At 50.5% G+C, this 11,233-nt stretch overlaps 1 protein-coding gene across 1 annotated transcript in view; it reads left to right on the top strand.

Annotated features, from left to right (window-relative positions):
• The first annotated feature begins 203 nt into the window (after positions 1-203).
• Positions 204-11,233, top strand: part of LOC126249357 (uncharacterized) — a 56,276-nt gene continuing 45,246 nt past the window's right edge. The window contains exons 1-2 of the mRNA XM_049951009.1: positions 204-375; positions 5,334-6,571. Coding sequence (XP_049806966.1) covers positions 204-375; positions 5,334-6,571 — 1,410 coding nt within the window. The remainder of the gene's footprint in view (positions 376-5,333; positions 6,572-11,233) is intronic.

The following is an 11,233-nucleotide window of genomic DNA, read 5'->3' as shown; positions in this document are numbered from 1 at the left end:
TACGATGAAATTTCAGTGTATTTTATATCCATAATAAAGGTGAGTGCAAATTTATATTTTGCTTTGAACAGTGAGATTTGCTTTATCGTATAATGTGAGCATAAAAGGTTTACCTTGAATGGTTCCTGTACTGTCAACAAGTGGGATGTCAGCATCCTAAATGTTGAAAAATGACTAATTTCACTCATGAAGAATTACTGTGAATGGTGGAAGAATCAGATTTTGATGTAGGTGATCCAGCATTATTGGCATTTTCTGATGAAGATGATGTGTTTGTAGATACAACAGATAGCAACAGCAGTGGCAATGACAAAGATTGTGCTGATAATTTTGATGGGAATGACGAGAAGTCCTGTGGTCCGGTTGCAGACTTTGGTCAGTCTGCAGTTAACCACAGAGCGGTATGACGTCCGTGGTACTTATTTACAAGGGAGTAGGTTTACAAATTGAGAAAAATAGAATTATGATTTCTCTTATACTACGGATAAGTACGCTTCAAAACCATACCAAGTTTATAATGTATTTTTTGATGACAAAGTGATTAATTTGATAGCAATTGAGGCCAGAAGATATACTGTGCCGTTTTTTGATCAGAAACCATTTAAGTAAACGTGTGCAGATGAAGTGTTGAAAAGAAACAAATTTGTGTAGAAATACCTAAATTTTTGCCATTATTATGCATCTGTGACCGATAATGTGTCCAACAACAGGATAGTTGAGCAGAACTCTTCTGTTCAAAAATAACATTTTATTTAAAATAGTGAGCAGAAATTGCTTTCATTTACTCCTCCATTGCATCTATTTCATAGGCAATAAATCAGCTAAATATGACAAACCCAAAAGTTCAGGGAAAAATCAGGTATGTTCAAAGATAGTCCTGTACAATATGTATGCCAGGTGAAAATGTTGCAGTAGATGAAACCTAGGTGCTATTTAGCGGATGACCTTCATTTTTACAGTATATTCCATGTAATACCCAAAAATACAACTTAAAAGTTTTCAGATTATGCATTAATATTGAATATACTTTACGCATGGTTACTTACACAAAACACACAAACGTTGCGTCAAAAAACTGTGCAGAAAGTAAAGTGCTGGAGCATATGAATAATTTATTTGGAGAGTACTAAACATCTTACACTGACAATTATTACACAGATGTTCCTGTTGCAAAACAACTCACTGAAAAGAAGACAAATTTGGTGGGGCCACTGAGAAAGAACAAGAAGCATCTTCCACCGATTATGAGAATATAGCATAAAATATTCCAGAGGTAAAATAGTCCCCCATTTGGATCTCAGGGCGGGGACTACTCAGGAGGACGTTGTTACCAGGAGAAAGAAAACTGGCGTTCTACGGGTCGGAGCGTGGAATGTCAGATCCCTTAATCGGCAGGTAGGTTAGAAAATTTAAAAAGGGAAATGGATAGGATAAAGCTAGATATAGTGGGAATTAGTGAAGTTCGGTGGCAGGAGGAACAAGACTTCTGGTCAGATGAATACAGGGTTATAAAGACAAAATCAAATAGGGGTAATGCTGGAGTACGTTCAGTAATGAATAAAAATTAGGAATGCAGGTAAGCTATTAGAAACACCATAGTGAACGCATTATTGTGGCCAAGCTAGACACAAAGCCCACACATACCACTGTAGTACAAGTTTATATGCCGACTAGCTCCGCAGATGATAAGAGCTTGATGAAATGTATGATGAGATAAAAGAAATTATTCAGATAGTGAAGGGAGACGAAAATTTAAGTCATGGGTGACTGGAATTCGATAGTCGGAAAAGGAAGAGGACAACACGTAGTAGTTGAATATGGAATGGGAGTAAGGAATGAAAGAGGAAGCCACCTGGTAGAATTTTGCACAGAGCCTAACTTAATCATAGCTAACACTTGGATCAAGAATCATAAAAGAAGGTTGTATACATGGAAGAAGCCTGGAGATACTGACAGGTTTCAGATAGATTATATAATGGTAAGACAGAGATTTAGGAACCAGGTTTTGAACTGTAAGACATTTCCAGGGGCAGATGTGGACTCTGATCACAATCTATTGGTTATGAACTGTAGATTAAAACCGAAGAAACTGCAAAAAGGTGGGATTTTAAGAAGATGGGACCTGGATAAACTGACAGAACCAGAGGTTGTACGCTTGTATAACAACACTTAGTTTCGACTCGCTTCCCGCATAGTTGTGTGCGAATAACATAAGCCAGCTCGCTGGCGTATAAAGTGAATTTGGAATGCGCTGAGAATGAACATAATTGCTGGCAAATGCTGTAGCTTGAATGAACAAATGTTGGAAAGTGGAGCAGATTTTTATCGAAATGATACAATAATGCAGTAAATGAAGTGGGCAAAAAGGAGTACAAACGTCTCAAAAATGAGATCATCAGGAAGTGCAAAATGGCTAAGTAGAGATGGCTAGAGGACATATGTAAGGATGTAGAGGTGTATATCACTAGGGGTTAGATAGATATTGCCTACAGGAAAATTAAAGATGCCTTTGGAGAAAAGAGAACCACTTGCATGAGTATCAAGAGCTCAGGATGGAAACCCAGTTCTAAGAAGGGAAAGCAGAGAGGAGGAAGATACGTAGATACTCGGCAAGCCACTGTATGATGCGTGGAGAAGGGTACCCTATGCCAATAGTAGTTATTTCTTTCCTTGTTCCACTCACAGATAGAGCAAGGGAAAAAACAACTTTCTGTATGCCTCCATATCCTCCATATGAGGCCTAATTTCTATTATGTTATCTTTATGGTCCACTCTGCTCCAGGACCTGTTTCACCATTGTAGTATCAGATTGACCACCAGTGCCTTTCACACTAGTCCTGTTGATGGTCTTCTGGTTGACACTGGGAACCCCTCCCCTTTCAGTTCAGCAGTCCCAGCTCCTGGTTTCCTATGCCATTGGCATCTGCTCTTACCCTGTTCACCCCCTCCTATTCTATTCTGTTCTTTTTGTGGCTTTGGGACATTGCCCGTCTGCTGCGCGACCTCTTGTGGGTTTACTAGTTGCGCTCCATCTCATTTCTCTCCATCACGTTTTCCATCCTCCCACTTTGTCCTGCTCCCAGTGTTCAATCCTGCATCTTTTTACAGCAGTGGTTCTAAATCTACCAATCATGCGGGATATGCCTTCACGTCTTCAGATAGCACGGAACACCATCTATTGCCTGCCATGTGTGGGGTGTTTATTGTGGAACTGATGATCCAAAGAAGAGTGGCATGTTCCGTCACAGGGTTATTTGGTAAGCATGATAGCGTTACGGAGATGTTTAGCAAACTCAACTGGCAGACTCTGCAAGAGAGGAGCTCAGCATCATGGTGTAACTTGCTGTCCAGGTTTCGAGAGGGTGTGTTTGTGGATAAGGTATCAAATATATTGGTTCCTCCTACTTATACCTCCCATGGAGAGCACGAATGTAAAATTAGATAGATTCGAGCATGCACAGAGGCTTTCCGGCAGTCGTTCTTCCCGCAAACCATACGCGACTGGAACGGGAAAGGGAGGTAATGACAGTGGCACATAAAGTGCCCTCCGCCACACACGGTTGGGTGGCTTGCGGAGTATAAATATAGATACAGATGTAGATCATTGACTGGGTTCTCTGCCTTATTAAACAGTCATCCTCCATCCAATTTTTTTTTACTTGCAGACTTGATGAGTGGCCTTCAGGCTATTGCCCAGAGTTTTTTCACCACTCCTTTGTCTCTTCCATCCACAATCTTATCGCCGATCTTAACCATACTGCTTACACGGGTGATTTCCTTTGGGTTCCTGGCCATGTAGGTACCCCATGTAATGAGCTTGCTGATGGTTTGGCTGTGGGGACAACCACCTAACCTCCTTTCCTGTGACCCCTCGAATTTGCTACTTCATGTCAAATTCCTTTTTTCTCATTCATGGGCTGACTCTTGTGGGACCAATCCCCAGTCTAATAAACTTCGTGTGGTTAAGGAGACTGCTGCCATGTGGTGTTCTTCCCTACACCTCTCCAGGTGGAGATCTACCAACCTTGCTGCCTTTGTATCTGCATTATCAGCTTAGCTGCCCATGCCTGTTGGCCCTTCACACTAAATATGCCTTCCCCACTCTCCTTGTCCCGGCTGTTAACAGACTACCCTCACACGGTTATGTCCATCCTCAGGTTTCATCATGAAAGTAGTTTGTGATCCCAGATTTAACTACCTTAGTTTCCTTCCAGAACTGGTGTTTTGTTCCCCTTTTCCTGGTGGTGTCCCCATTGTGTCAATCATGGTATGTTTTTGGGGTCAGGATGGGCCAGTGGTGGTTCCAGTGCCCCACCACATGGTAGCGCCTCTGGGTCCTCCCTACTCTCACTCCTCCCAACCTCCCCTGCCCCTCCCCTCCTGTTCTTGCCCCTCCCAACCTCCCCTGCCCCTCCCCTCCTGTTCTTGCCCCTCCCAACCTCCCCTGCCCCTCCCCTCCTGTTCTTGCCCCTCCCAACCTCCCCTGCCCCTCCCCACCTCCCCTGTACCTCCCATCCTGTTCTTGCCCTACCCCTCCTGTTCTTGCCCCTCCCCTCCTGTTCTTGCCCCTCCCCTCCTGTTCTTGCCCCTCCCCTCCTGTTCTTGCCCCTCCCCTCCTTTTCTTTCCCTTCCCCTCCTGTTCTTGCCCCTCCCCTCCTTTTCTTTCCCCTCCCCTCCTGTTCTTGACCCTCCCCTCCTGTTCTTGCCCCTCCCCTCCTGTTCTTGCCCCTCCCAACCTCCCCTGCCCATCCCCTCGTGATCTTGCCCCCCCAACGTCCCCTGCCCATCCCCTCGTGATCTTGCCCCTCCCAACGTCCCCTGCACATCCCCTCGTGTCCTCGCCACTCCCAACGTCCCCTGCCCCTCCCCTCGTGTTCTCGCCCCTCCCCTCGTGTTCTCGCCCCTCCCAACGTCCCCTGCCCCTCCCCTCGTGTCCTCGCCCCTCCCCTCGTGTCCTCGCCCCTCCCCTCGTGTCCTCGCCCCTCCCCTCGTGTCCTCGCCCCTCCCCTCGTGTCCTCGCCCCTCCCCTCGTGTCCTCGCCCCTCCCCTCGTGTCCTCGCCCCTCCCCTCGTGTCCTCGCCCCTCCCCTCGTGTCCTCGCCCCTCCCAACGCCCCCTGCCCCTCCCCTCGTGTCCTCGCCCCACCCAAGGCCCCTGCCCCTCCCCTCGTGTCCTCGCCCCTCCCCTCGTGTCCTCGCCCCTCCCAACGCCCCCTGCCCCTCCCCTCGTGTCCTCGCCCCTCCCCTCGTGTCCTCGCCCCTCCCAACGCCCCCTGCCCCTCCCCTCGTGTCCTCGCCCCTCCCAACGCCCCCTGCCCCTCCCCTCGTGTCCTAGCCCCTCCCAACGCCCCCTGCCCCTCCCCTCGTGTCCTAGCCCCTCCCAACGCCCCCTGCCCCTCCCCTCGTGTTCTCGCCCTCCCCTCGTGTTCTCGCCCCACCCAACGCCCCCTGCCCCTCCCCTCGTGTTCTCGCCCCCTCCCCTCGTCTTCTGACCCCTTCCCTCGTGTTCTCGCCCCTCCCAACGCCCCCTGCGCCTCCCCTCGTGTCCTCGCCCCTCCCAACGCCCCCTGCCCCTCCCCTCGTGTCCTCGCCCCTCCCAACGCCCCCTGCCCCTCTCCTCGTGTCCTCGCCCCTCCCAACGCCCCCTGCCCCTCCCCTCGTGTCCTCGCCCCTCCCAACGCCCCCTGCCCCTCCCCTCGTGTCCTAGCCCCTCTCAACGCCCCCTGCCCCTCTCAACGCCCCCTGCCCCTCTCAACGCCCCCTGCCCCTCTCAACGCCCCCTGCCCCTCTCAACGCCCCCTGCCCCTCTCAACGCCCCCTGCCCCTCTCAACGCCCCCTGCCCCTCTCAACGCCCCCTGCCCCTCTCAACGCCCCCTGCCCCTCTCAACGCCCCCTGCCCCTCTCAACGCCCCCTGCCCCTCTCAACGCCCCCTGCCCCTCTCAACGCCCCCTGCCCCTCTCAACGCCCCCTGCCCCTCTCAACGCCCCCTGCCCCTCTCAACGCCCCCTGCCCCTCTCAACGCCCCCTGCCCCTCTCAACGCCCCCTGCCCCTCTCAACGCCCCCTGCCCCTCTCAACGCCCCCTGCCCCTCTCAACGCCCCCTGCCCCTCTCAACGCCCCCTGCCCCTCTCAACGCCCCCTGCCCCTCTCAACGCCCCCTGCCCCTCTCAACGCCCCCTGCCCCTCTCAACGCCCCCTGCCCCTCTCAACGCCCCCTGCCCCTCTCAACGCCCCCTGCCCCTCTCAACGCCCCCTGCCCCTCTCAACGCCCCCTGCCCCTCTCAACGCCCCCTGCCCCTCTCAACGCCCCCTGCCCCTCTCAACGCCCCCTGCCCCTCTCAACGCCCCCTGCCCCTCTCAACGCCCCCTGCCCCTCTCAACGCCCCCTGCCCCTCTCAACGCCCCCTGCCCCTCTCAACGCCCCCTGCCCCTCTCAACGCCCCCTGCCCCTCTCAACGCCCCCTGCCCCTCTCAACGCCCCCTGCCCCTCTCAACGCCCCCTGCCCCTCTCAACGCCCCCTGCCCCTCTCAACGCCCCCTGCCCCTCTCAACGCCCCCTGCCCCTCTCAACGTCCCCTGCCCCTCCCATCGTCCCCTGCCCCTCCCATCGTCCCCTGCCCCTCCCATCGTCCCCTGCCCCTCCCATCGTCCCCTGCCCCTCCCATCGTCCCCTGCCCCTCCCATCGTCCCCTGCCCCTCCCATCGTCCCCTGCCCCTCCCATCGTCCCCTGCCCCTCCCATCGTCCCCTGCCCCTCCCATCGTCCCCTGCCCCTCCCAACGTCCCCTGCCCCTCTCAACGTCCCCTGCCCCTCCCCTCGTATCCTTACCCCTGCCCCTCCCCTCGTATCCTTGCCCCTCCCAACGTCCCCTGCCCCTCCCCTCGTATCCTTGCCCCTCCCAACGTCCCCTGCCCCTCCCCTCGTATCCTTGCCCCTCCCAACGTCCCCTGCCCCTCCCCTCGTATCCCTGCCCCTCCCAACGTCCCCTGCCCCTCCCCTCGTATCCCTGCCCCTCCCAACGTCCCCTGCCCCTCCCCTCGTATCCCTGCCCCTCCGAACGTCCCCTGCCCCTCCCCTCGTATCCTTGCCCCTCCCCTCGTGTCCTTGCCCCTCCCAACGTCCCCTGCCCATCCCCTCGTGTTCTTGCCCCTCCCAACGTCCCCTGCCCATCCCCTCGTGTTCTTCACTCTGCCTGCCACCCCGATGTTCCCTCTGCCTTTCTGTTTACGCATTTTCCTTTCCCATCAACTGGATTGTGCTCTTGTTGTTGTTCCTCCTTTAGTTTCTGCCACCTTGGATTGTGGAAATGATGACCTCACTGTTTGGTCCCCTCTCTCCACCCCCCGCCCCCTCACCACCAGCCATCAAAATATGACTTATAAGAAACATGTATAAATAAGGATAGAGTAAAAAACTTTATGTAATTTCCATTTCTATTTATTTATTTATTTTGTTTGTGAACTCTCCTGGCCTGGCAGTGGTACATCAATCACTGTGTGTGCATCAAATGTTAATCATTACACACACACACACACACACACACACACACACACACACACACACACTTGGTTTAAAAATTATGAAGAAGATTCTATACAGGGAAAAGACCTGGCGACACCAGAAGGTTTCAGATTATAAATGGCAAGAAGGGTTTTCTAATCTGATTTTTGACTGAAAAACATTTCCAGTGTCAGTTGTGGATTCTGATCAAGATTTACGGATTATGAACTGCCATTTAAAACTGATGAAACTACAGAAAGGTAAGAAAATAATGAGGTGGGCCCTGGATAAATTGAAACAGCCAGAGGTTGTTGAGAGTTACAAAAGGAGCATTAGGCAACTATTGATGGAAACGGGGTAAGGAACCCATAGAAGGTGAAATGGTAGGTTTGAGAACTGCAATAGCAAGGGTGCAGAGGAACCAAGAGGCAAAATGACAAGGCCTAGTAGAAATGACACAGGAGATAGTGAAGTTAATTTACAAAAGAAGAAAATGTGAAATGATGCAGGCAAGAGGGAATACAGATATCTACAAAATGAGCTAGATAGAAAGTGCAAAATGTCTAAGCAGGAATGGTTAGAGGACAAATGTAATGCTGTAAAAGCATGCATGATTATGGAAAAGAGATGCTACCTATAGGAAAGTTAGAGACTTTAAGGGAAAAAAAACAGCTGTATGAATATTGAGAACTCAGACAGCAAACCGGTACTACGTGAAGAAGGGAGATGTGACAGGTGTAAAAAGGGAAGAGGAAGCAGATGAAGATGAGATATGAGGTATGATAATGCAAGAAAGATTTGACAGAGGACTGAAAGACACAAGTTGAGACAAGGCCATTAGAGTAAAAGTCTTTAGCTCAGAAATGTTGAGATCCTTGGTAGAGCCAGCCATGACAAATTGCACTGTTGGTGCCTGAGCTGAGGTGAAAATTACCTGTGTATGCCAAGGAGTATGTGTTCGTCGTGGCTGGCACAGGGACTCTGAGCATCAGATTACTGGCCAGGTAGCAATTGCTGAGCCTGGGTGGTGCCCATGGGGAGAGCCACTGTTCAGAGTGGGTGGCACCATGGTGGATCAGCCACAAATGAAGTGGATGCATTACCTGCCACTGGTGGCCATATGGCCCCACCAGTCTCTCTGAAAGGACAGTCCTCTTTCAATGCAAAAAGGTATGCCCTAAACTGTTCCCTTCACTGGTTACACTGTGGGAGGAACATGGGCCAAAGTGACAAGCAGAGCAATACTCCCCACAATACTTGGTTTGTACAAGGACTGATGGTGATTCCTTCTTGGTCATAAAACCATTGTTCTTTTTGGAGAACTTAGAAGACAAGTGTGGGGAAATGGCAGCCATCTCTAAAATGAAAACTGGGCCTGTTTTGATCAAAATGGCATCTCTTGCCAAGTCACAGGCACTGCTTGCTTGTAACAGGCTGTGTGACATGCCAGTTACTGTCACTCCCCATAAGAATCTAAATTTAGGTCAGGGCATCATTTTTCACTGAGACAAGCTCTTACAATCTGATGATGACCTATGCACCAACTTGGAGTAATGGGGGAGGGCCAAAGGATGATACGGTCGCTACTGGTGCCTTCATCTTGACCTCTGAGGGCAATTCATCATCTGAGGAGGTCCAGGTGATGTATACCAATATGTGAAACCATATGTTGTCCCCCTCCCCAATGCGGTGCTTTAAGTGCTTCAAATTTGGAGACATGTCTTCGCATTCCAAATGCTAACCCACATCTGTAGATATAGTGGACCAATGCTGCATGTTAATGCTCCTTGTGCACCTCCCTTCATGTATGTCAACTGTGTAAAGCACCATTCTCCCTGTTCACCAGTCTGTGTTGTTTTCCAGAGAGAAAAGAAAATACAGGAATACAAGACTCTGGAAAAGCTCCAGTACCAAGAGGCCAAGAAGTAGTACCAGCAGTTGCACCCAGGATGTCAAATAATGTCCTACGTTACAGGTATGATGATGTCGCCCTCTCTGGCTATGGTACTCCCGCTTGTTACAACTCCTACAGTGGGCTCTCATTGCAATTCAACCATGCCTTTCCCTGTGGTGGTTGGAGGGACCCCTCTTGCTGTGTCCCCCACATCTACTTTGGGATCAGTTACTTCCTACCCACCAGAGACCTCAGTCCCCACCTTCCAGCCAGAGACAAATCACCTTCCTCCTGCTTCTCTCTCCAGGAAGGGGTCCCTTGGGACACTTTCTTCCAAGGCTTCTGCCAGTTTACAACTGGACACCGGCCAGTGGCTGAAGGAGCCACAAGCTGTTGGCCTAAAGGCTTCATGATCATCTTCCTTACCTGAAACTGATTCAGAGAAGCCCTCACAATCATAAAAATCCTTTAAGGAGAGGAAAGTCAAGAGAAAGAACCATGCTCCCTATGACAGAGTGTTGGGTGGAGTTTGCACATATATTCTCACACTCATGTCTTTTATTGCACTTTTGGAGGCTGTGGCTGTTTAGGTAAGGGCATTTCGGGATATTACCATCTGCAATGTTCATCTCCCTCCCTATGGTGAAGTGTCTCAGAACATACTGTTTACATTGGTTTCTTAGCTCCCCCATCTTTCCTAATCTTGAGTGATTTCAATGCCCACCATGGTAAAGACCTTAAAAACTTACTGGCACAACATGACCTTTGCCACTTGAATACTGGTATCCCCACACACTTAAGTGTGATGCACAGAACCTTCTTGGCCATAGACCTTTTCATTTGCAGCCGTTGTCTTCTCCCATTCATCCACTGGAGAGTCCACAATGACCTGTGTGGTAGTGGCCACTTCCCAGTCTTCCTGTCCTTCCCTCAATGTCACTCACTTGGGCACCTGCCCAGAAGGGCTCTCAACAGTGTTAACTGGGGTGCTTTCACCTCTGCTGTCAACGTTTTCTCCCTGCCACATGGAGATATCAATGAGGCAGTTGAGAATATAACGACAGCCATTCTTTCAGTAGCTGATTTGGTGATCCATGTTCCGCTCGGCCTGATGGAAGACAGTAGCTCAGTGGTCCTCGGAAGTTAGAGGCCATTCGAGATCAGAGGCAGGCTCTCCAATGCCATGAGCAGCACCCATCGATGGAGTACCTCATTGCCTTTAAGTAACTCTGTGCCTGGGTCTGCCACCTAATAAAAACCTTCACAGGTTTGGGCTAAGATCAGATGTCTCTATGGATACCAGACACCTGCAGATGTACCTGGTATTATCTTGACTGGCACTGTCTACACTGACCCAGATGCCATTGCCAAACATTTTACTCAGCATTATGCTCAAGCATCAGCTTCTGAGAATTATCAACATGTCTTTCATGTCCTAAAACAGTGGTTGGAGTGAAAGCAATTATCTTTTACAACACGTCATCTTGAACCATATAATGTTCCACTCAGTGAGTGGGAATTCATAGGTGTCCTCCCCCCCGCCCTGATACAGCCCCAGGGCCAGACCACATTCACAACCAAATGATCAAATACTGTTGGACTGTCAGCACCATATCCTTGCCATATTTAACTGCATCTGGAGCAAGGGCGAGGTCCCATCACAATGGCGAGAAAGCATCATTGTCCCAGTACTGAAACCTGGTAAGCACCCTCTAGAGATAGGCAGTTATCACCCAATAAGTCTCACCAATGTTCTCTGTAACCCAGTGGCTATGTTGGCTCCTTGAGTCTCGGGGTCTTCTGGCTCCGTCCCAGAGTGGTTTTCGCCAAGGCCGTTCC

This window comes from Schistocerca nitens, chromosome 3 (assembly GCF_023898315.1).
Source record: "Schistocerca nitens isolate TAMUIC-IGC-003100 chromosome 3, iqSchNite1.1, whole genome shotgun sequence".
Lineage (NCBI taxonomy): Eukaryota > Metazoa > Arthropoda > Insecta > Orthoptera > Acrididae > Schistocerca > Schistocerca nitens.
This window is presented reverse-complemented; position numbering and strand designations above follow the sequence as displayed.